This window comes from Anabrus simplex, chromosome 8 (genome assembly GCF_040414725.1).
Source record: "Anabrus simplex isolate iqAnaSimp1 chromosome 8, ASM4041472v1, whole genome shotgun sequence".
Taxonomy (NCBI): domain Eukaryota; kingdom Metazoa; phylum Arthropoda; class Insecta; order Orthoptera; family Tettigoniidae; genus Anabrus; species Anabrus simplex.
The window spans coordinates 94,494,041-94,521,169 of record NC_090272.1 but is presented as its reverse complement, the minus strand read 5'-3'; the positions used below and the strand labels follow the sequence as shown (position 1 = coordinate 94,521,169).

The 27,129-nt window shown below is 39.1% G+C and overlaps 1 protein-coding gene across 2 annotated transcripts in view; it reads left to right on the top strand.

Moving 5' to 3' along the window:
* Positions 1–27,129, top strand: part of LOC136878841 (uncharacterized) — a 322,409-nt gene that overhangs the window by 125,361 nt on the left and 169,919 nt on the right. For both annotated transcript variants that reach the window (XM_067152369.2, XM_068229033.1), the window contains exons 6-7: positions 20,567–20,991; positions 21,854–21,992. In XM_067152369.2, coding sequence (XP_067008470.2) covers positions 20,567–20,991; positions 21,854–21,992 — 564 coding nt within the window. The remainder of the gene's footprint in view (positions 1–20,566; positions 20,992–21,853; positions 21,993–27,129) is intronic.

Sequence of the window (27,129 nt, the reverse complement as noted above, 5' to 3'; positions counted from 1 at the left end):
AGTAACATCAGGAGCATGAGAGAGAACAACTTGCCTCGTGCTCCGAAATGATGTGTTCAGTTAGACATTTCTTCGCCAGTTGCTACATAACCTTGGCAACAGCGTAATTTCTCTAATCTGCCTAATTTTATGGCCGCGACAATAAAACATTTTCGAGAAAACTATGGATACAGGTTTGATTGGCCCCAAATTGACGTTTGTGGTACTTGTGAAGAGCTGAATGCTAAGATTAAGTCCCCTTTTCTTAATGACAATGCCAAAAGGGTGGCTGTTGCTGAGCTATTAGTGCATAATAGAAGAGCAAAAAAGTTCTACAAGAAATGCAAAGAAGATAAAAAAATTGCAGGATTGGTGTTTGACTACATTACATGCAGAATCGATGACCTTCGGTGTTAGGCCCCTTAAAACAACAAGCAAGAAAAGTTCTGGGACAAGTGTTGTATTTCTGAGGTTGCAATGCGAACAAACGAACAAATGTTGTTTTGTTACCTGGTATGTGTATGTTCCGAGATGTCCTTGGTCATGTTTACACGCACTGTGGCAAGGCTGTGCTTAGCAACACGGTTTGGTTTAGTGACAGTGACACAATAGACGCTAATGTGGGGAAAGACGGAAAATTAAGTTTTGCGTTTAGCTCGGGAAAACCCCTAGTGAAATGTAGACAGTGATTACACAAGCATGTGGTAACGATTCACTGCCAAGAAGTTGTGTGTTCGAGTTTCACAAAGGGTTTTGGGAAGGCAGAGATTCAGTGCAAGATGTTCACAGAACTGGCTGCCCGCCTGCAGCACATTCCGATGCGAATTTGGAACGTGTAAGGCAGCTATTCCAACAAGACCATTATGTAACTGTGCATGCGATATTGGAAGAGTTTAATTTGAATCGTGATGTGTGTCATATGATTTTTACATGGTGATTTGGGGAAACTGAACCTGAATACAAAATTAGTCCCACACACCCTAACAGACAACCAGAAAGGGGAAAGACGAAGAATTTCTGCGTGATCCCACAATTCCGCAAAGATTATTGCTGGGGATGAAAGTTGGTGGTATCAGTATGACCCCCACACGACGAGTCATATTGCAAAATGGCGGTGTCCTGGATTGCCAGCCTTGAAAAAATCCAATCATCATCCTTCGAGATCAAAGACAACGTTGATTTTATTCTTTGGCAGTAAAGGGTTCAAGAGTAAGTTCCACCAAGTGAATCATCGGAAGTCTTGAAACTTTCGCGACCAGCAAGTCGACGTCGCCACCCTCATTTGTGGCAGTCGCAGGACTGGTTCTTACTGCACGACAATGCAGGACGTCTCACTGCTTTATCTGTTAGAGTATGTGGCCAGAAATTCTGTTACTGTCGTCCCACATCCACCATATTCGCCCGATCTCTCGTCTTGAGATTTTTTCTTGTACCCGCATGCGAAATTGCAACTGAAATGGAAGTTTCATCAAGATGTCGCAGACATCCAACAGGCTGTGACACATGGACTTCCAAGCTTTGCTGCTTGCTTCCAAGACCTCCAAAAATGTTGGCAGTTGTGTATAGATAGCCAAGGGGACTACTTCGACAGGAATCAAGATCATTACTTGGTATTTGCAACTTTTCTATTAATTACGACCTCAGTCCTGGGACTTGAAATAGCTTGTAGGTCTGCATTGACTACTTACTGCATTGAAAAACAGGAGATAAAGAATCATGGCAGCTCCGCACTGATGGCACCACTGCCAAAACTCGCGCAGAGTAGCTTGCCCCCAGTCACCTTCCATGTGACAACACCGTAGGCGCTGCACCTGTACACTCACTTCCACTTAAGTCTGCTCAAAAGGTGGTCCGGAGAATAGCATCTCCTGAGTTATCCACTGATTCTTAGTTGATCTTTTCTTCCTTCCTAACATCCCTTCAGCAGCTCTACTGACTTCATTTTTCATGACTATCCACTCTTCCTCTATTGTGTTTCCTTCAGCCTTTTCATTTAGCCCTTGTGCAACATGTTGTGTGAAACAATCAATCACACTCTTTTCTTTCAACTTGTCTAGATCCTATTCTTTAGCATTCTTTCCTTTCTTCAATTTCTTCAGCTTCAGATGGCATTTCATGACCAACAAATTGTGGTCAGAGTCCACGTCTGCTCCTGGGAAAGTTTTGCAATCCAGCACCTGGTTTCTGAATCTCTGCCTAATCATAATGAAGTCTATTTGATACTTTCCAGTGTCTGCTGGTCTCGTCCATGTATACAGCCGTCGTTTGTAGTGTTTGAACCAGGTATTGGGAAGGTCTAAATTATGAGTGCAGAATTCAACCAGCAGAGTTCCTCTTTCGTTCCTTTGGCCCAATCCGAATTCTCCTACTGTATTACCTTGTCTTCCCTGGCCTACCACTGCATTCCAGTCTCCCATCACAATTAGATTCTTGTCACCTTTTACATATTGTATTAAATCTTCTATCTCCTCATACATTCTTTTGATTTCCTCATCATCCGCTGAACTAGTAGACATATAGACCTGCACTATTATGGTGGGCATTGGTTTGGTGTCTATCTTGACGACAATAATTCTTTCACTATGCTGGTCGTAGTAGTTTACCCGCTGCCTTATTTTCTTATTCATCATTAAACAAACTCCTGCGCTTCCCCTGTTTAATTTCGTGTTGATAATTCGGTAGTCGCCTGACCAAAAATCTTGTTCTTCCTGCCACCGTACTTCACTTATACCAACTACATCTAACTTTAGTCTATCCATCTCCCTTTTCAGATTCTCTAACCTACCACAATGATTCAAACTTCTAACATTCCGCGCTCAGACTCGCATAATGTCAGTATCCATCTTCGTGTAGTCCCCACCCGGGGATCCGAATGGGGGGGGGGGACTAATTTACCTCCGGAATATTTTACCCGGGAGGAAGCCTACTTCAGTGCATCAAGGCCTGTATATGATTCGTTATTAGATAGGTTGAAATATCTATATATTCCTGGAAAGGCTATTCGCGTTGATGAATCCTGAATGAAATTCAAGGGAAGGCTATCTTATATCCAGTACAACCTATCCAAAAGAGCTTGATTTGGAATGAAAACTTAAAGTTTATTCTTCACTAAATGGTTCTTGTTGGAATTTCAAAATGTACACAGGGTAATGTTTTGCCTTGTATTGGAAGTAGTTACCTGACGAGTGAGTTGGTTGTGCTTGATTTGTGCCATGAGCTGGTTGAATGGAGAACCAGTTTTTATAGACAACTGGTATAGTTCACCTGAATTATTCAGAACTCTTTTGAGTAATAATATCCATGCTGTAGGTACAGTTAGACCAAACAGGAAAAATATGCCAAAGGTGTTCAAGGAATGCAGTCTGAAGAAGGGAGAACTTTTACTATTGCCTCATCCAGTGAGATCTTACCAATAAAAGAATGGACAAGAAAACTGTTCATATGTTATCAACTCAACATTGTCAACCAGATTTTGTGATTGTGAAATGAAAAACTGGAAAGGAGAACGTGAAACCGAACATGTCAGTGGATTACAGCCAGTCTTTGGGCGGAGTCGACATTCGCGACCAACGTTTGACATCCTATCCACTCGTGAGAAAATACACTGTGTGAAAGTATAAAAGATTATCTAGTTTTACATTTTAGATATGGCTCTACTGAACAGTTTCATTATCTGGCAGATTTTGAATCCTGGAAGGAAGCAAAGGGGCTTCACATCATGTAGCCTAAGTGTAGCTGAACAACTTCTAGAAACTGTTCATCTACCTGCTTACTCAAGCAGGGGCCATCCCAGCCAGGGGAACACACCATTGAGGTTGCAGGGTCAAAAATGGGGCCATTTTTCTTCATAAATTGCATCAACCCGGAAGAAATCTGTTCCTTCAAGGCATTGACAGCACGTGGCCTTTGCAAAGGGCGTTGTTTGAATGCCACAGGTGTGGTGTTGCTCTTCACGTAGATGAGTGTTTCAAGGTCTACCGCACTCGGCTTGACTTTGTGTTCATATTAGTTTGTATTCCTCTACAATAAATCTTCACCATAGTTCAGAATCACTTGAAAAAGAATGCATATTCCTGTGATCATCCTATTTTTAAAAAAGTTGAGTATTGGGGGAAGGGGGGGGGGGGGGAGCGAAAGCGTTAATGTGATGAATACGATTATGTTCTGGTCTCCAGATTACACTTGACAAGCATAAAGCCATGAGAGGTCTTGGGATTGCCTATTACTGTTTTGGTCCTAATATATGACTGGGAATGTTATGGTTTTGTGTTAATATGTCCTTTTAACACTGTGGAAGGAGTTGGAAAGGACGCACACCTTCAGTTTTTCTTTAATAATGTGCGCACTCCTCACAGTTTCTCTTCTGATATTTTGACTTTTCATAGTTTTTTTGTCCTGTTTATGGTGATGTATTGCACCCACCAAAATATTTACATTTTCATAGATTTTTGATATGTCATACTGTGGACAGCAGAAGGGGTCATTCTGACACATGTATAATTCCTCATTACAACACAGGAGTTCATCTGAAAGGTTGAGCTGCAGTGGACCTGAAAGAACAGGGAGGTCCTACGACATCTGCAAACAGAGTGGACAACGCTGTCATCAGTGCTTTTCGGCTACTCTTTGGTGATATGCTTTGTCTAAAATAAAATGGCTCGCAGAATCAGTTGCTCAGAAAGAACTCAAAACGAACTGGATGTGTCACTCGAGGAGTTGGCTACGATTGCCATCATGTATACACGGCGTGTTGAGAGTTCGAAAGGTGTCTGTGGATGGTCTATGGTTGCCTTTTTTGTGGACAGCAATTCACGGAGGACACAATGTCGAGATTTCAAAAGCTTCTCAGATTCATCCATTTCGGCGTGAAATCGGCTCGAGCTGAGCGCCTGCCAGCCAGCAGGTTTGCTGTTGCCTTTGAAATCTGGGACAAATTTATAGAAAATTGCCTTCACTGTTACCACTGAAGTGGAAATACAAGTCGATGAACAGTTTCTTCTCAGCAAACCAGATGCAGATTTACCAAGTTTTTGTGGCCATAAAATACATCTGAAATGCATTTATATACCTTAGTGAGGTCAACTCGTGTCTGGATAAGCAGCCAATGATAGAGTACGTTGTGCTTTACCTCAAGGGGCCGTTTCTGAACTAAGGGACAAACCTGATGACAGACAGCTGTTTCACATGCCTCCAACTTGCTAAGAAGTTCCAAAAAACCAGTCGGGAACAATCAACCCCTTTAGTCATCAAATCCCTATTGAGGTGAAGTAGTTTTAAGTCTGAATTATACTCTACAACCATCTTGCGACGACTGAGAACAGACAGCACACCTTGACAGTGTACCAAGGGAAGAAGTGCAAGACTATCCTTCTTCCTAGCATACAGCATGCTCAAGTAACAATGAACACAGAACGAAAGAAGTCAGAAACTGTGACTTTCGACAACCAAACGAATCGCAGAGTAGATGTGGTCGACCAAATGTCTCATAAATATACTACAACAGAGGCATGCAGAAGGTGGTCAAGGCTTGTCGTATATTATCATAGACGTAACAGATGTCAGCGCTTGGGTCATTTACAAGCAAGTAACGGGTAGGAAGGAAAAGCGGAAGTAGTTCATCCTCCATCTGGCAAATGAACTAACAAGACGGAGCGAGCAATGGCAACAGCAACAACAAAAGGAGGTTGTAGGAACGTGTCCATCTAAAAAGCGGAAGAAGTGCCAAGATCGTTTGTGTATAGGTAAGTCTAGCGATGCCTGCAGCAAGTGCCTCAAAGCATTATGTGGACAATGTGCACGAAAAGTAGAAATTGTGTGTGCAAAATGTGTTTAGGTTGTTCTTAATTTTCTTTAAGTATTTCTGAAAATATATCATTGCAAAGTGGACGACTAACGAAAGGTTTTCAATTGGTTAATTGTGTGAAAACTCCATAGAGAAACAGAAACACAATCCAGTTGTTAGATTCATTTGTCCATCAGTAATATGAAAGGTCTATACACTAAAGTCAGGTCTTTGTAAAGTCAATTTGTGAAAGCACAGTAGAAGAAAATAAATCTCTTATAGAGTTCTAATTTGAACATTTCTGAGTATTTCTTGATGGGTCAGAATGACCTTTTAACCGCTGTTCTAGGAATGTAAGATTCTCAGCCGTTCAGAAGTTTTATATGCGCTGCGTAACATTTAACCAGACTAACCTTTATTGGAAGACGATGTATTGCTCGTTCCTGCAAGATGGCGCCACTTGTCATACTGCTAATGCCATCTTGGCGATTTTGCAAGATTTTTTCGGTGATCGCGTATTCTCAAGGAATTTGTGGCCTCCCCATTCAGTAGACCTTCTGTGGGAGATTTTTTAAAGGAAGATTATACAGAGATAATCAGCATTCCTTACATCAACTCTAAACAAGCAAGTTCTAAATCTGTTTGAGAAAATTCTTGCAAAACGTGCGTGTAAACTACACCTGCTAGAAAATGGTTTCTTTCAACATTTCTTGTGAAGTGGATCTGTTGAAAATGTGCTTGCTTGCCTCTCACCTGGAGGGTTCAATTCCCAGCCAGGTCAGGTATTTTTACCTGGATGTTGAGGGCTGCTTCTAGGTCCATTCAGTCCTCAGCCTACACGATTGCCATTAATTGAGAGGAGCTATCTAATGGTGAGATGGCAACTCCGGTCTAGAGCAAGGAATAACGGCTGAAGAGGATTTTTCACACTCACCCTGCTTCACTTTGTAATCTGCAGGCCTTCGGGCTGAACAGTGGTTGCTTGATAGGCCAAGGCCTATTAGGGCTGTAGTTTGGTTTGATTAAGGAGTCAATCTTGTATCTTATGGCTAGCCCGGATTCCAATCCTTCAGCTTTCTCGCGTTCCAGTTTGGTAGAGTGAGATTTCCTGAAGTTCTGGCTGTAGCATCAAGTTTGTTGCAATGTAGCAGGTGTTCCTTATCCATCTTGCTTCCAGGGTCATGGCAAAGTACATTTTCGGATCTCAGGATGTTGATTCGTTTCAGATGAGCTGCAAGACACGTCATGGCCAGTGTTAAGTTTGAATAAGGCTACAGCTTCTCTTCTTGGTTTTATTTTATACTGATCCCATTTAGCATCAACATCCTTCCATAATTTGGTTTCTGCTGTTTTCTTTGGCATATCTACATGCCTGTTTTTAATAGTATTTTTCAGAATCCTCTTTGCTGATAAAATCAGTCTGACTGGCAGGTTGTTGTAGTGTGGTACCTTATCTTGGCTAATCTGTCTGCCTCTTCATTACCTGTTATTCCAACACGAGAAGGAATCCACTGAAATGGGATCTGTTTGTGGAGTCTATGGAGGGTTTTTATCTTACATAGGAGTCATTGTATGATTAGAATTATACATATTCATACCTGCCAACCCTTCCGATTTACCCGGAAACTTTCCGGTTTTTAACTCGTCTTCCGATTTATTTTTACTTCTTCCTATTTTTGACCAATATAACTTCTAGTACGGCCAATACTCTTCCCCTACTATAAATTCTTATGTGTTTGTGTAATTTACGAAACCTCATTTTCAAGAGTATTTATTTGATACTTTATTTCGTATTTTGTCCTGCGCCTTCGTGTATCGTGTTTCCCGCTCACCACAGCAGCGTGTCCGCTTTATACAGATGGGGATTCGGGGCGGCAATTGTCCTGCAAGCAAGACAGGCTGGCGCGCGCTAGCGACTCAGTTAATCGGGATGAAAGAATGAGTTTATTATTGTTGTTCGCGCGCTGTTAACATCGTTTCTGTGCGTAGTTTCGTCGGAGTTGTAGGCCACGTGTTTTTCCTTGCATTTCTATGACAAATGCCCAAATGAAACCGCGGTAACAGAAGTGCACGTCAAGCGGCCAACATGTCTCGCAAAGCATTTCGCGGACCAAAAAGCGGCAAGTTTCCGCAAGTAGAGAAGGATCTGCTTAAATATATGATTTTGTGACGCAACGTTGGATGAGCTATTTCTCACGAAATGCAGTATTTTAAAGAATGTGAAATAACCGCTGCACATGGAATCAGTGTCTCGGATTTGAAGGTTAGCCGAGTCATGATTAATTTTATGAAGAGAAATGGACTTCCTCTTCAGCGAAGATCATCATCATGCCAAAAAATGACGAATGATTTAAACCATTTTCATCGTTCTGTGATTGAGAAGCGTAAAGTGTGGAATATTTGATCTCCCTTATAGAAACCGCAGATCAGACGCCAATCATTTTCCATATGCCACATAGTCGAACAATCGATAAGAAAGGAGCATACAGTGTTATCGTACGCGCTACCGGAAGCAAAAAACGATGTACTGCAATGCTTGCTATAACAGCTGATCTCAGAAAGCTTACACCTTACATTGATCTAAAACGAAAAACAATGCCCAAAGCAAAATTTCCGCGAGTGATCCATGTTCGTATTCAAGAAGAAGGATGGATGGACACGTCACTCGTACAAGATTGGATACAAACGGTTTGGGGTAATGTAGCAGGGTCCCTCCTTCGATGGCCGGCCGTTCTCGTGTTGGACAGTTTTTTTTTGCCGGTATGTCATTGTTATGGCATTACATGAATTGTACTTTTATTAGTTCATGTTTTCACTCCAGGTCGTATTGTCAGCTCGTAGTGGGAAGAATATTTTCCAGTCGGTACTTCAATCCCACGTGTCTAACTTACCTGATGTACCCTATTTGAATTTTCAGGAAAAAGCTCACTCCGGAATTTTATGCCAAATGACAATAACCGCAAACGAGTTGAACCAGTTGTGTTTTTATATTATATTTGATGCATCTTTTAAATGTAAATGAACTGTAAATATCTTAATTCCTTGAATAATTTACGCATCCGAAGTTTTCGCCTGTATTTTTCGTCAAAAAGTGCGTTAATTACGCGAGAAAATACGATATTATGCATTTTGTTGCGTGTGTCGGTGTGACAAATATTATTCGTTTAAGTGTCATAAATGATAAGGTACATTTTCTTGTAACCATTTTTATGTTTTGGTAGTTTAAGATTTGAAATTTAACTGTCAATTTGCATTGTAACTGTAGATATGTATGCCTTTTATCTTGACCTTTTTTCACCTAGACCGTGGTGGAATATATGTGATGAAATCCAGGAATAAAAAAATCTTCCTATTTTTGGTTTCTAAAAGTTGGCAGGTATGCATATTCTTCTGATGTTTAGCCAAATTGTTGATGGTTTCAATTCATTCCCAGATTTTCAGTTTTCCCATATTGTATGTTTTTTCCATGGTCTCTCCAAAAAATCAAGGTTCCACAGTAAATAGAAAATTTCTTGACCTTTTCTCCAACATGTTATCATTTCAATGATGTACTTCACATGCCGGTCAACAATGCCACCTTGTAGTACATGTTTGGTCTAAAAACCCCCTTCCACACATTGCTCGTACGTTCCAAAACTTTTGAAGACATGCGGCACCCTACTTTCATTCCCCCTCCCCAACTCATAGATGCAGATAAGTTCAGATTGTGGGATTTGCTTGTTAGATTTGTTCGACCAAGAGGTTTGTCTGTACATTGCTCAGAATTTAAAAGGAATGGTATTTCTGTTCCGGAAATGTCCACAGTAACAATGAAATGCACTTTTTAATTTTCCGTCATTTCTGTCTGTATGCCAACGGCCGTAGCTGTGTTGAAACACCGGATCCCGTGAGATCTCAGAAGTTAAGCAACATTGGGCGTGGTCAGGAGTTGGATGGTTTGCCACGCGCTGTTGGTGGGGGGTAAGGGAATGGAGGAGCGGAAAGGAACTGGCCACCCTACCGCACGTAAAGTCCGGCTCAGGAACACCTCTGCGGAGGTTCGAACTTGCCTTCGGGCAGAATAACCCTTACCTCTGTCTGTATGTATGCGCATCACGACAAAACAGCTGAAGAGAATTTAATGAAAATCGGTATGTAAAGTCAGGCCACGAGCTACTGCAATCTAGGCTGTCATTTTATTCGCACTGAGTGAAATGGTAGTTGGGAGGGCCAAAAATGTAATTTTTAAATACCTATGTGCTTGGTCCTATTGAGAAGTACTACATAACAAAAATAAGAGAATACAATTTCTGATACTTTGTTTTATTTAGTTTTATCTTACCGACTGTGGTAAGAGTTATATTTCAGAGTGTGGAGAAAACTAAATGTAGGCCTACTATGTCGAAAGCTCATAAAATTGATCAACAGTAACATTACACTGACCATTGTTTGTTGTGATGTTTTTTGTCTCTTATGCTTCTGCTCATCTCCAATACTGCCTGCATGAATATTGGCGGGAAATAGCCGGGGAGTTAGATATTCTTCTTTAGCATGCCTTTCGTCTGGTTCATAAATTTCCTGATACTGCTGGTACTTAACACACTGGTTCATAATAGTATTCCAGCAATTCGATCCCTACTCTGATGCGCTGATTTGAATGAGCAGTATGCAAACTTAACGGAAAATGGCAGAGGAGAGTTCATAACTCTCTGCGACCCAGTCATTCCAGCTCTGAAACTTTGGACTGTTAGATTGGCAGCCTAGTACTGTACCTTAAAAATAAGGAAATCTGTTGTTTTTTATTCGCTCGAGAATTTCATACAATAACATTGCTTTTAATCGCAGCATTCCTACTAATGTCATTGTAAAGACCAATGTTGATTTCCGTTGGGAAAACCACTACGACAGTCTTTCTGAGGATGTAAAAGTGTCCTGTGGAGGGTGAGTCTGCGATTATAATGAAATTCCCCAACTTGATTGTGACTGATTAGGCAAGAGCACCTACCATTTCAATGAAAATTCCCTAATCCAGTCTCTACATGAGAAAATATTTCTTGACTTTCCCATCGGTTTCTAGGGTAATGGTATGAGCTATGCAATTTAATCTAATCTTACTCACAATGTGTGCACTACCTAAACTAGAATTCTGTATGCAATGTAGTATTCCATAGCGAAGCAGGGGAACATCGGCTAGTCTCAAGTAAGCCCGCTGTCACACAGAGCATGGAACGATCAAGAGCGACCAACTGGCATCGAGTACTAACGACTAAATTCATTTACCTTGTCACACTGCTCATCGATCGAGAGGGATCGAGTGCCCCGGAAACAGCTGATAACTCCCGCCCAGTACCATACAGGCTACAGACGTATTCATATTCACGAGAGGAAAAGAATGTGTTGTGAAAGCGATAATTCGGGTGGAAATATGATTCTAACCTATGAATATATTAGGAGAAAGGAAAGAACCAGACGATCGCAGTGGACAAGGTGAAGATCCATGGAGAATTCCACCAAAGTGTGTCTTCGTTGTGGAATGGCGAAGAAAAATTCAGGAACTAGTACCGAATGCCCATCAATAATTACGGTATAAGGAATTAGAGGAAAAAATGAAGTCACTAATAAATATCAGGCAAACAAATTACAGGAAAAGTATAAGTTCTGAGGAAAGGCTGACACTATCGTTAAATTCAATATTCACAACGATTTTTTTAAGGTTTAAAGTCAGAAGTGATGTTCACCTCCGAAACAACTACTGTATGTCTGTGGCAAAATATATCAAAAGATTAGTGGCAGGTATATTTCTTCGCATTCTACAGAATTCTAATAAAGTATTGATAAAAAGGGCTGAAAACTGTTACGCACATCAATTTGAATTCATAATTTGAAGGTGCTACAATCAACAGTAGAAATATATTTATTTAGGCCTACAGGTTTCTGGACATTGGTGACTCATACAGATTTAGGATTGCTCACAATACATCAGTGGATTTGTTCCTATTATATGTGATGCCATTCATAGAGCACTACAGCCAGAATTCTTGACAGGGTGAACATTCCAACAGAAGCCTCACAACAGTGGCTCATTATACTTCAAATATAAGACTAATACCATTTATGCTTATTTGTTTTAATGATTCTGGAACTTGGGGTATAATTACTGTCTTTTCAAATGATATTTTGAGATGTTTTTTAGATGGAGGTTAACAGCTTTTTTTTTCATACCACTTGGTGAGGTCCCACCTACCAAAATAACAGGCATATCAAGAAATGCTTCCAGTCAAAATTTACATTACCTAATGTAGAAATAGTGTGTCAAGTTTCATTACAATCCTGTAAATAATTATGAAAGAAAGAAAAATGCACATATGCTCTGAATATTGTGAAAATGAGAAAAGCAATGGAGTTCCTTACACTGTTTCTCTCCCTCATGATCCTCTGCAAATCTCTTGTTGCCTCTCCTCTTTGTTATTGTGCCATGTTCAGAATAGTATCATATTGCTTTCATGACAAGGATGTTGCTGAATTTCTGTAGGCCCTACTGTGCAAAGAATCCAGGTCCATATCCAAACTTTGCAAGAATGACAACCCTGTCTTAATTTATATCATTGAAGACTACAGCAGCTTCAAAAGCAGCTAATTTTACCAAATGGCTGTGAAGAAAGGTTGTCTATGGACATCTCTCCCAAAGTAAATTCTCTTTAGGGTTCTGTGTATTCAAATATGTGTACATTTCTTGAGGAGTTCAGGTGAGGCTAGTGCTCTGTACACTAGCTTAATAACTATAGGAAAAGCTTCTGGAATATTGTTCTAATAAGTAAGTTGGCAGTGTAATAGACTGATAGTTGTCACAACTACATGTAAATTACACACAAGGCCTTGTTTATTACCCTCATCACTAAGCATAAAGTACTGTCTCCCCAAACTTTGCACTGGCAAGCTTATCTAATAGCTCACTTGGCAATAATAAACCAATTAATATAAATCCTGCACTTCCATACAAGTTGCTGGTAAACTCCTTGGTAAAGAGTAACAATTTTTTCTGCAAAGGTCTGGTAAGGCTCTCTTTCTTACCTCAATGTTGATTTTGCCTTTCTGTGTATTGTTCATACCTCGTATCTAACTTCTTTACTGATATGAACACTACCAAGCCTATCTATCCATCCTGAAATACTTTCCTTATGAATCAGTTCAAGGAAAATGAAAACTTGGCCTTCAATTTCACCAAAAATGAGAACCAAACACTGCAAACAATAATAGGTGCTAATAACAAGCACCTTGCCTTCTATTTTTAGAAGTGAAGAGTATGCCTTTCTAACAACTGAATACTATTGCCGTCTACAGTAAAATGTTATTTAGGCCGGTTGCTCAGGTGGTAAATGATTTAATTTTTCTGTTTCTTATATTGCCTGTCAAAACTGTTCGTAAATACTGATTATATAAATTAATGTTTGACAGAGTAGGGTGTATGGGTCTTGTAAGATATTGGATTGACTTACAGGGTAATTAATCTACTCAACCTTTTATTACAAGCATGTAACTGTCATATGAATATTTTTTATAAATATGTAAATGTTCTGCCATCATATCCCCTTAATATCATATCACACAAAATGCAGTTTTTATTTTGTAGATTAAAAACTACAATACTTTGGTAGAAACACCTGTCAAAATAGTTAAAAATGAATTTCTCACCTTTTGTTTTTCATTGTTTACATGGATCTACAGCACAAGAAATAAAATAATTGGTCTACCTTGATGTCCTCTCTAGGCTTATATGTTATTAATAAATTATAAGTACGGTAACAGACATGAAAGTAGTGATTGCTGGTGCAAACAGGTAACATTGGCGGAATGAGGAGATAGAGGCTACCTAAGGTACAAAGGTATAAGGTGGCACGGAGGGATTCTGTCAGGTTTAACTGTCCACATCAAAGAAAAGTTCTTAACTTTAAAAAAGGTTTAACTGTAGTAAGAATTTTGTCCTATGCGAATGACTTGGTCTATTGAAACTGTGCAATCTACTATCTTGCAACTTCAAAAAGGATGCAATGAATATGACATGAAAATTAGTCATTTCAAGACTAAAGTGATGGCAGTAGGGAAGACACCTAAAAGAGAACTGAATGTCAGGTTGAGAATACAAAACTGGAACAGGTAGATAATTTCAAATAGGTATTTAGGATGTGTATTCTCCCAGGATGGCAGTATAGTAAGCAACATTGAATATAGATGCAGTAAACCCAATGCAATGAGCTTGCAGTTGCGATCAACAGTATTCTGTAAGAAGGCAGTCAGCTCCTGGACAAAACTACTCATGTCTTTACACTGGTCTGGTTTCAGACCACCTGTGCTGTACAAACCTAGTGCAATGAGTTTGCAGTTGCGATCAGTATACCGTAAGAAAAAAGTCAGCTCTTGGACAGAACTATCAATACGCCAGTCTGGTTTCAGACCACTTGTGCTGTACAACTGCTTACTACATACACACAGAAAGGACCTACTACATGCATTTCAAAATACTCCTTTACTTGTAAACCATACATGTTCTACCACATAAAATATACAAATTAAGATGTAATAATGCTAATAATTAATAAAAATTGGAGTTAAGGTTATTTTCCCATCAGGTGCTAATACACATAACTCACTGAGGATTCCAATAAATATTGATAGATAAGTATAACAAAAACTGATTTAATTTAAAAAGTAGAACATTTCTCAAGAACATAAATTTTATTAGATTCTTTCTTGGTCTAACACTGTATACAACAGTTCCTGAATTTTAACTTTGAAAACCCTTCGACCTAGTTCACTCATTCTTTCCATGTCATCATGGAGACACTAAAAATAACATTGATTATATTTTCTTTTCACTTTTCAGTATCTTTTCTAAATATTTACTTAACACATCACTGTCACTTTCACATTTGTTTCTTTTATTTTTAACTGCTGGCAGAGCTGGACTGGAAGTTGAAGTCCCTTCAGTAATTTCTGAACTGCAGGAGTTAGACCCCTCCAACACAAATTATTTCTGCTTTCTCCTCCTCTATTTCAGCTTGGTGAAAAGGCTCTCACACACCAGGAGCCACTTCCATAGATGTGTTTGTTATGGAACTGAAAAAAATGAACAACATATTAATGCAATTCTTCTAAATTGGAGTTACATTTTAGTCTGCACACAAGCCTTCTATTTAAGAAATTATTAGTTTCAATAATTATTTTAGTAAGATGATTTTCGGTTAGATTATATTATATTACATTCAGTTATATCTGATACATTAATGAACAGATGGGTAGGACTTACGGCCTACAGACTGAATTTTCCCCTCACTCTTCCACAACTAGAACACTGGTCTGTAGTGTAGGCCTACTTCTAAAATAAATATTACAGAATTGTACCTTCTTCTAGCAATGAAGAGTTCCAGAAAGTTGAGAGCATTGAAGTAGACCCATTTTATGTTTTCTGTACAGCAGATCCTGGGAGGAGAGGGAGGATGTTATCTCTCCAAGTTCGATATCCAGCCCTCAGAATTTGCCATGTTTTGGCACAACTTTTTCCTGAAACAATTAATCAGAATATTGTGACAAAGAAAATACACATGTAGTAGGCCTACTTATGGCATAGACCTACACTTATTTGTCATTAAAGCGAAAAATGGCATTCATTTCATTGGTACGAGATGGAGGTTAGGAAAGCACTGCTTATGTTTTCCAAACATTTCTTCAATTAAGTTACAAGAATGATAATTACTTCTCCTAGTGTAACTTTTTTTACCAATCTATTCCGTATAATATATTTTATCAATAATTAATCTAAGATAACACTATTCATAAGATAATCGTAATAAATCTAATAATTACTTACCAGTTTTTGTCCCAATTCTCAACGCTATAGAATGCCATACAAAATTCACTATCTCCCTATTACTATATCCAGGGAGTCTAGGAATATACACCACTTTGTTTTCATACACAAAGAAAATTGTTTCGATTTCATCAACAGATGACTATGTTGCGTCCGCCATTATCGAACGACTGCGACTGAAAAACGGACACGTTTGTTTTCACTGATGCCACTGCCCTCTGTAGGTTTGTTTTCTTAGTCGGTTGATCGCAGTCGTTCGATCGAGCCTGTGTGACAGCCCCCTAAGTTTCTAGTCACCCAGTGTAACATTGCTGTGGTTCCTTGCAGTAATAGAAAGGAAGAAATATTATAATTTATCATTACTGTGATTGGATAAGATTAAATAATACGTTGCTCTGAAACTATCCTCGTAAAGAACAGAGATGCCTGCACCCGTATGAACTCTTCACTCGCTCAGTGATAAAGCCATGCCACCGAGCTCGATAGCTGCAGTCGCTTATGTGCCGCCAGTATTCAGTATTCGGGAGATAGTGGGTTCGAACCTCACTGTCGGTAGACCTGAAGATGGTTTTCCATGGTTTCCAATTTTCACACAAAGCAAATGCTGGGGCTGTACCTTAATTAAGGCCACGGCTGGTTCCCAGTCTTAGCCCTTTCCTGTCGCATTGTTGCCATACGACCTATCAGTGTTGGTGCTACGTAAAGCCAAGCAAAATGCCATTGCCAGTGTTTTGCACTTCTTCCTTGAGCAGCATTCTAAACTATAGTAAAACCTCGTTAATTCGAAGTCGTTGGGACTCAAAAATCGGACTTCGAATTACGTGATTTCGAATTAACCGCCAATTCGCAATTCAGAAGTACCAACCCTTGCCGCGTTACTAAATATTCTAAGGCCCGTTACTGCATGCAGTTAACCTTGATTCACAGTTTATACCTTTCAAATGCCATGAAAAAAGAAATATTTCCAAAATTTATCCAAAAATGTGCATTTACAGTATTCAAATAATGCACTCGGATTTATCACTGGTAAACATAACCTCTCGCAACGAAAGAAAGGGGAGAAAAAAAAGCACGATTCAAAGAAGAGGAGAAATCTATGCTGGCTCCCATGTGCAAGTGCTTTATTAATTGGATTACTATACTGTATGCATTTTAGATGCCTTGTATTTACACAGAAAGTACCCGATGCCCTTAAAATCGAACTTTTCTATGACTATCCTTGTACGATTTCCCGCCATGGCACTTTTCTCGTACTTCAGAAATGTAAACACTTGCCGCGTCACAAAGTATTCTAAGACCCATTAATACATGCAATCACCTCTCGATTCACAGTTTAAACCTTTCAAATGCCATGGAAAAAACTATTTCCGAAATGTATCCAACAAGGTGCATTTACAATGTTCAAATAATGCACTTGGATAAATCACTGACAAACATAACCTCACGCAACGAAAGAAAAAAATCGCACAATTCAAAGACGAGAATAAATTTTGCCGGTTCCCCTGTGCAAATGCATTATCTTTTTGGATTTCTGTACTGTTTGCATTTTTAGATGCTTTGTATTGGCATGGAAAGAGCCCGACGCCCTGAAAACGTAGCTTATGGAACTTTCCTATGATGTGGCGATAAAGTATCTCGCGCTCACGTGCATTTTCTCTTTGCTAAGACCCCCATCCCTCACCCTTGTACGATTTCCCGGCTGGCAATTTCTCCTTTAAAACCATAAGACCGTTTGGGCTCGCATTGAAATAAAGCAATGCAGTTTTACCGGCAATGACAATATTGTTCGGTGCCTACGAATTTATTACATGAGCCACGATTTTTCGTCAACTGTCGGCATCGCCAGTGTTTGCGGATTCTGTTTTCCCGCACACTGCCTGTTGCGTGATACGGCGTTCTTTAAAAGGTTGAATACAAACGAATTCCGATTTCATTCATCTTAGCAATCATGAAGCGCACTGTAGACGCACCGAAGTGAGTGTAAGTGCGGAAAGTACCCCTCCACGTTCCGGAACGCCTATTATGAAGCGGAGCGGATAAATTTCGAGTTGAAATTACTCTGTAACATACTATTGTTTTAAAATCTAAAGGCAGTTTCGAATTAAAAGTCTGAATTTCGGTAATGGGGCCGACATTGTACTTCGAATTACGAATTATCTGTATTTCGAATTAAACAATTGAAAAAACATGCAAAACTGTATCTCATGTTTCCGGGAACGAGAGCTTCTTCGAATTAGGCGGGATTTTGAATTAACCGATTTCGAATTATCGAGGTTCTACATTGCCGTTTGGGTTAAGAGTTTTAGGCCCTTCTGATCTAAGAGCAGCTTCTGCCATTTCTGTGTCGGTCGAAGATTATGAACGAAATTACATTATCCCAATTTTATTTCTGGAGAACGCACCAGGGGCAGTGCGTGGTATTGTTGCAGTGTTGCGCAACTCCCAATAATTTTGCACTTCATTTGTCGTCTTCTCTTCAAACTTTTTAGTTTAATAAACCTAACGTGTATTCGAAAACCTGTTAAAATCAACCCTCTTTGATCGTTCACTGTACTAATGCTTCGTAACGGACCAATAAACGCTGCTGGTTTCGGATCAAACTTGGGGGTTTGCTTTCCAACGCCAGCTCCCTAGTGGACAGCGCGGCGCAATGTACCTCTGCAGGGACGAGTCTAAACTTGCATAGCATCAGGTAGCATGCTCGCCAGTATCTGTCTCAGGGAGTTGCACGAGACTAGAAAGTCCCCTACCGAGAAACAATTCCACATGTCCCCGTTAGATTGCGCCACTTTGCAGAGATTAATTCATTCCTACTTTCTCTCGTCTCGCAAAAATAATTTCATTTCCATGTTATAAATTACAATTTTTGCTTTACGTTGCACCGACGCAGGTAGGTCTTACGGTGACGATGGGATAGGAAAGGGCTAGGAGTTGGAAGGAATCAACCATGACTTTACTGTAATTAAGGCACAACCACAGCATTGGCCTGGTGTGACAATGGTAAACCGCGGAAAACCATCTTCCGACAGTGATGTTCGAACCCACCATCCCCCGACTGCAAGCCCACACCTACGCGACCCTAAATGCATGGCCAACTCGCTGGGTGATTTCTTTTCTACGCCATACCAGGTTACCAACAATATTACCAACATCTTGCTTCAATGAAAAGCAGGAGGGCAAATTTTAATTTCAAGTGAGGCAAGAGTAACTTTTCCAGGCTGAGTGGCTCAGACGGTTAAGGCGCTGGCCTTCTGACCCCAATGTGGCAGGTTCGATCCTGGCTCGCTCCAGTGGTATTTGAAGGTGTTCAAATACGTCAGCTTTGTGTCGGTAGTTTTACTGGCATGTAAAAAAACTCCTGCGGGATTAAACTCCGGCGCCTCGGCGTCTCCAAAAACCGTAAAAAGTCGTTAGTGGGACGTAAAGCCAATAACATTATTATTAAGAGTAGGTGTACTTACAGTGTATAATTAACCTCTCATTTCCTGGGTTGTAATTGCCAGATATATTTCAGTTTTAGTACGAATGTAGTTCATTACTTAACGATAGTAGAGTTTCTTGTTATTTCTGTAAGCTGTTAAAGTGTGACACTGAACATTTTGGTGCAACACCCAGCTTCAGATACTACCAGCCGCCACTGGAACGCACAGAACTTGTGGGTTGTCGGAGTGTTATATTTTTGTAATGAACAGACATGGCTGAAAGAAACGGGCTAACAGTAGGAGTCTTCCTTCTGGACAACGTGAGACCCCACATGGCAGCAGCAACAGTCGACCATATGTGCACCTTCAGTTATGAGTGCCTGGACCACTGCTCTTGGAAGTCCGACATGGTGCCCATCGACCTTAATTTCTTGCCTATGTTGAAGAGGATATTAGAACTATTACCACCAATGGAGATGTTGGAATTGTACTGACAGTAACCATATCCAGGATAAGGATCTTCACCAGTGGTTCTTTAAGTTCATGAAGTGTTAGGAAAAATGCATTAATGTTAGTGAGAACTTCTTAGAAAAATAGATGATTCATAGATATTTCTGCCCACACCATTTTTTTCTTGTTTGTAAAATTTCCTGCAGATGGCAAACTAAGTCTTCTTCCAACTAGCAGCCATAAATGTTGTGCAGTAATACAAACTCCTGTGATTTGCACAAAGGACAGATATAGAGAATGGAGATGTTGAGTTGTTTGAATTTTCAGATTGAGTTTTTATTTCCTTTTCTGTTAAACTGTTGGATCATTTGGGTCTTTAAAATACCACATCTTACCATATATAAGCTGGACTGCACATGCTATTAGACTTTTGGATACAGAAGTTACATTCTGTTCCTGAGTATGTGTAGCAAACCACCGTTTATCTGCAGTGACTTTATAAGTGCATGCTAAACCTTGCATGTTCCTAGGACTTTAAATTTAAACTTTCCAAAGTGCTTGGTACGATATATTGCATGTATTTAGGGAGATGATTTATGCAAAACTTGAACAGGGCTCCTAAATGTACATAATGTATCATTTTCTTTCAATTTGATTACCATAGTTAAGGTTTTCATGTTGATTTAGCGATTATAGGAATCTAGAAGCAAAACTGCATATAGCAAGTAAATGTCATATACTTTTTTTTTTTTTAATAAGTGTAATATTGCATTTCTGGGCAGGAATTTTCCTTATGGTTTATGGTTTGTGCTTCAAGAACTCTGCAGGATACAGTTGATTTTCCTTAGTCAATAGCATTCCTATGGTGTTCTGTGTTTGCTGTTTTATAATGTGATTATATCTGCTCATGATTAATGAAGGATGTGTTGTACATTCAGTAGTGACATTGAGAAGTGATTGGAGGAATGGTTGACATTGCAGTGTTTCTTTTATTACAGCATTTCAGTTTGAGGTTTATTGCCTTGACATTTCCAGAAAGGTAATAATGTCCGACTTAATGACAATTTATTGTTTTGACTTTGCATACAGGCTTCCTCTGCTCGCCGCACCCATGAAGGTGGATATGAGGGCGGGGCAGACTACAGTAATCGCTATAGTTATTCAGATGACAAGGAAGGCTATGGCTATCGGGAAGAAAGGCGCCCTACAGGTGGTTTCAGAGATCGCTCAAGGGATGAGTATTCCCACAGAAAGCAAGAACCACTGGAAGTGAGCATGCCACCTCCCTCTTCTGGGTCTTCACGTTACGTGTCCTCTGTACGGGGTTCTTACAGAGGCCGCATCAGGACCAGAGGATTTAGAGGCATATCTAAACTATCACTTGCTAGACGAACGAGCAGCTTTCTAGCCAGAAAAAGAAGCCTGGTGGATCCAAATGCTGTCCGTAAACGAATCGTTTCTGCAAGAACTCAGGCAGATACTCTGAGGAGGCTGAGGATTCTGAAACTGCGGAGGTAATCAGATATTAACAGATTTATTTAAGAAAAATCCTGTTGAGCAAATGCATATAAAATAATATACAAATAATCTAGAAGATGATATTGCCCTGACTATAGGTGGGGAAACTGTATTAAAGTGACAAATTTGAAGATGAAAAATTACAAAACTATGTGCATATGTTTTATTATGGCAGTGTGAGGTACTGACTTGAAGCTGCCTTGCCAACATACTTATGTAGTTTCAACATGCTTTATCCATACTGTACTTTTGAACTTACATGACTCTTAAAATAGAATTACACGATCATGATTTAAATTGCATGCTGAATGAAAATTAAATATTATGTCGATTATTGAGACATTTCCGTCAAAAGGAGAAAAGGAAACTTTGCTGCGTTTTCATGAAGTGAAGGCTGGCAATGACTGTTGCTTCTTGCCAGCCTGGAGCCTTTGAACTAAAAGAAGGGTGCCCTGGCTTTCTGTGTAGATATGTTGCTCTTAGAGATTACAAAAACTAAAATCCTACATGAAGATTTGAGTTGGTGTATTCCCAAGAGAATGAATTGAATTAATGATGTTTTGAAATTTGAGGCTTATGTAACAATCCTGATGGCTTTAATCTTTGACTACAAAAGTGAATTTGGGATCACTGAAGTATTGTTTGAGAAGAACAAATTGGGAGGAAATAGCCAGCTTACCTTGATTTAGATTCACTGGTTCTTGGAAACCTTATACACCCAAAAATCATGCTTAGTTAGTGATTTCTCATTTAGTATGAGTTTTTTTAAAATCCTGTTTTCCCCATCTTTCTATGTAAATCATATTTCAGCATTAGTTGATTTCTTTGTTGACTAACATGTTTTCTCTGACCAAATAGGCTTCGAGAAGCTGCTTTATTGAGAAGAGCAGTCATTAGCAGCAAGAAGGAGGGCAAAGCAAAGGAAGACTCTTCCAAGGCAACTGAGGATATAAGTGATGAAGAGGAGGAAGATGATGAGGAAGACGAGAATGAAAAGGCAAGTTCAGAGATTTTATTTCTTGGTCATAGAATGATATCCTATTTACCGGTATTTCCTATAGTTTTAGACCCTCTTTTTTATCTTCACTTTTATAACTGCAAAATATAAGGTGGGTAGGGGAGGGTCCAATATGTGATAGCCTCCACTATCGTTCAGTGATCACATGACTTCTGACTAAAGAATCATAAATTGTACATGTGTGTATTCTACAATATTCTGTAACAAATGTATGATTGTACTGTATTATGAGTCTTGCTAGTTACCTACGTTGGTAGCCAGTATTTCAAATTTATTATAAAGATAACAATAAATGAACACATGACTTTGAGGGCTGCATATACTGTAAGTGTAGTTAATTGGCTTTATTTATTCTGAAATCAGGTCATTAACCTTATCTGAGGAGTTAAGATAAAATTAATGTCAAGAAGTGCATCTGGTCGTTAAATTCACTGCAGAGTTTCATCTCGCTTCATACCCAGTGCTGTACGAAAATGGTGTAAGGGTTGGACATTGTTTTGTTGTATTACACAATATTATTACAAAAGAACTTAACCCGCCAATGGTCTTTAAGATGAAAGTAACGTGAGTGGTCACGTGTTGAGCAAAATGCTCATGGTATCATTTGGCATGTTTACATAATAAATAACAGATTTCAAGCGTAAATGTATTAAAACATCAAATGAACATAAGAATACATCTCGAATTGTTATAAGGGAACACTAAAAATTAGAAGTAAAATAAAATTACAAATAGTAAGAAATCTCAAATGGTTATAACTGTATGTAGAAAGAACAAATGCCAGCTTTCTAAAATAGTGTTTGTGTCTTTTGCAATGCCCTTTACACAACGAGGATGAATCGCTATATTTACAGCACAAGTACGTGAGCATGGATTTCTTCTTGGTGGGTGTCTGCCCCACTTTGTCACCTTATCTTTCCATGTATAAATATTGTCACTAAACATGACATTCTCATTTACCTCCCACATTTGTTTGCCAGCTACAGATTACTCTCCAGGTGTGGTTCGATTAGCACAATCTTCTGTCTCGGACGGTTCAGTATCAGTTTTATGTTCGCTGTGTGCACTTTCACAGTCCGAGTCACTGTTTTCGCCCTCGAGTTGATCACTAGGAATTTCACCAAACCAAGCTAAAATGTCACGACTTGAAGCCATCAGCACACACTAATTACAGAACACATTAATACAATAAGTTGCAAAGAACTGTTTCAACTACGAAACAATATACAGTAGCAAAACTATAACATACACAGAAATTAGCGCCAACGTTACTAGTCGTGCGTGAAGCAAAAGGCTCACCGTTGACGGTCGCTGATAATTCCTCCCTCCCTGTCCCTTCTCAAGTTCACAGATGTGTGTTTCATTGCATCTATCCTTCTTTCAAAACTGCAGTGCGAACGTACATCAGGGCTCAAGTTCGAAACTACATGCTGTATAAAAGAGCAGATGATTTTCAATGACTGAGGATTTTGCTCATATAGCGACCACTGGCGGGTTAATGGCCAGTCATTTGTCAGTTGAGCAGTTAGCCTATCACCCTATCATGCAGTAAATCTAATCACTGCTTTCATTGGAATTGCTCTCTCTGCCAACTTCCCTACTACTGGTTTTGTTGCTATCCCAAATATAACCTTCACTGCCAGAGAGAGAGAGAGAGAGAGAGAGAGAGAGAGAGAGTGTGTGTGTCACACCTCTTTGTATTACCCCCATGCTGATCGTTTCAAATGGTCTGAGTAAAAAGAAGGCTTGTCAGAAACGGCTCCGAGCAAGGGTCGAGGCAGGCAGGGATTTGTACGTAGGTGAAAGAAACAGAGGTAAACAAATAGTTGAATCCAAAAAGAAGTCTTGAAGATTTTGATAATAACCTGCAAAGGCTAGATCAAGCAGCAGGGAAACCTTTCTGGACAGTAATAAAGAATCTTAGGAAGGGAGGGAAAAAGGAAATGAACAGTGTTTTGAGTAATTCAGGTGAACTCATAATAATCCCAGGGAATCTCTGGAAAGGTGGAGGGAATATTTTGAACATCTTCTCAACGTAAAAGGAAATCTTCCTGATGGTGTTGCGAACATCCAAGCTCATGGGGAGGAGGAAAATGTAGGTGAAATTATGCTTGAGGAAGTGGAAAGGATGGTAGATAAACTTCATTGTCACAAAGCAGCAGGAACAGATGAAATCAAGACCTGAAATGGTGAAGTATAATGGGAAGGCAGGGATGAAATGGCTAGAGTAGTAAGATTAGCATGGAGTGTTAAGATACCTTCAGATTGCATAAAAGCAGTACTTGCACCTATCTATAAGCAAGGGAACAGGAAGGATTGCAGCAACTATCGAGGTATCTCATTGGTTACTGTAGGGTAATGGCACTATATATCGAACGCCCTTTAAATATCGAAGAGTTCACACATCTCATTGCAAAACAAACATATCAAAATGTTTATATAATATCTGAGATTTCTAAATTCACCCTTTCGAACGTAGCCTTAAGTCAATCGATAGGTCGAAGTCATTACCGTGTTGGCGAGCTAGGGAAAGTCTCAGAACTTTGGAATTGGCGGGATTTTGATGAGATCGTTTTATTGTTACTAAGGTGCAGTGTCCGTGTAATTATTTGTTTTTGACAGTAAAATAGTGGCTTCAGAAGGTTGAGGCGTTATAATTAATAAATAAACTTGAAATCTGACGGTGTAAGTCTTTGTATATCTGTATAATATATTTGGACCTTTCATATGTGTTGTTGGACCCTATGCACGGCACATTTTATACTTCTGTGTTGGTGACAGTGTATTCAACTGCCTGAAATGTGTACGTTAACGCAATCAATGCGCGCGCAGTGGAACTTGTGGCAAGTTTGAACGCTGATAGACAGATAGTGCCTGACTCACTGAACCATCGGCTGTTGCGCTGAACACTCCGCGAACGACTGTCTGCTTGTCTGCTATTCGAACTTACTGGAGTAAGACGCTTTGTAATGCCTACTATATATTTTAAGATGAATATCGTTGCTAAAGGAACGGGATAAAGTGGTGTGGTGCATCCCTTTCAGGGATTAGTTGTGAATATCAATATGTAGTTATATTTTAATTTGAAAAGGATGTAGTGTTTAAGGTAGGAATAATTTTGTTGTGTGACGAGTGGTTGCTTGGTGCACTGTTCATTATGGGTTATTTGGTAATTTTGTGTTCTTCGTTATTGTAAGTGCTGCATCTTATTTATTCGTTGATTTGTCGTTTCTAAAATTTGTGTGTGCCTCGGTATTGGTGTTCATATTTTATGCGAGGTGTAATTTATGTTCGTTCATTTTCGTCATGGACTTGCATTTTGGTGCCGTCGTATGTGCATTGTGTTGTCGTTGAACTGTTGGTGTGTTTTGGTCTTTTCCCATTATATTTTTCATATTTATTTTATTTCTGGTAAATTTGTGTGTGCTTCTCGTGACGTTTCCTTCATGCTGGTGATTTCATCTGATTTATTGCCGCCCGTGCTTGTAAATTCTGCTGTGTTTGACGTAAATTTTATTGTGACATCGTGTTCTATTTATTTTCATTATTTTAATTCGGGTTAGTTTCTCCTCTGTAACTGTACATTTTTGAACTGTGCACCGAGCATTCTCTGTTGACACTGATTTTCCAAAATAATTGTTATTATTAAAGGTAATTTATGGTAGGTAGATATATTTTGGGCTATATGGTGACAGTAAAGTTTGGTATTATTCATTTTACGTGTAGTGTTTCTGTAGAATGTAAGGACATTTTTAATGGAGGACTTTAATAACATTTGCATCATCATTCTTGCGTTATTGTCGCCTTATCTCCTCGAACCCTGTCTGGTCTGCCATTGTTGATTATCTGCCCTTATCTTTTCCTGGTCGTTACGTATCTGTTGTATTGTTATTATCTTATCGCGTGTGGAGTGTGCCTCTGGATGCCGGTGTGTACGGCTCAATTGTTGTTGCTCTCTTACGAGTGTGTATTTGAGTATGTGATTACTAACATTTTGGTATTACCTGTCCGGTTCTCTGTTGGAAGTGTACGGCATATGAATGATGATTTCTCGTTTCTTTCTGTTTGTGTTTTAATATTGGGCGTGTTTAATTTTACTATGCTGTTCGGTTCTGTTTCTGGGGTATGCTATGTGACTGATATTTTTCGTCAGATATGTCTTGGTGATTCATTTTGTGCAACACGTTTTGTATTTATCTTTTTCTGCTACGTGTTTGGTGTAGTGAACCCTCCATTAAGAATGGTCCTTAGACAATTTATTTATTTTAAGTGTAGATAGCATGTTATATGGTACATTTTAGGTTTATTCAAGGAGCTCCTTTCTTACTTATGTCGCCAGGGTTAGTATTTCGTTAAATATATATATATTTTTCTTAAATTTTGTACTATTGATCTAAATTATTTATTTATTTATTTTTAATTAGGAGATGATATATTCAATTGTTAAAAACCTCGCCTTAGGATTCATAAAATTATTTTAATTTAAAGGCTCTATGTATAACCAAAAGGTGATTTAATTGTTTTTAGTTGCTTAAATTTCTAATTTCATTTTCTTATTACTAGATAAAATTAATTTTATTTTACAAATTTATTTCCTGCTAAAGATGTAAACTTTTGTATAGTTTGTTGAATTAATTATAGTCGTTTTTTTAGAAAAGGGTGTACAAATGTTTTCCTTGTAGATGCTTGTTCTGGTTCCCTTGGTGATCCCACCCCTTTTAGTTCCTTGGGAAATGGGTCCCTTGTGTTAAATATTCACTCTTCCACATTTATTTTAAATTTTTTCCTGTGTTTTGGTAGCATTTTGATTTTGTTGCTTCCTTGTTGTGATACGTCTTCCCATGGTGTCACTAGCCGGACACCATTTTGATATCACTTGTGTGAGGAGGCGTGTCAAGGTATCCTTTAAATACTAGGTTGTGTTTACATACGTACCTGTTTGTTAATTTCTTGTATTGTGAGTTTTCACCTATCCTCATATTTATTTCAAATAAATAACTGTTCGATATTTGACTCCCATTTTTTAATATCGAACACCACTGAAAATTAATGGGCTGTTTGATTTAATTTGTAGTATTGTTTCATTTGGCGCCGAAGTCCAGATTTCTGTTGTCGT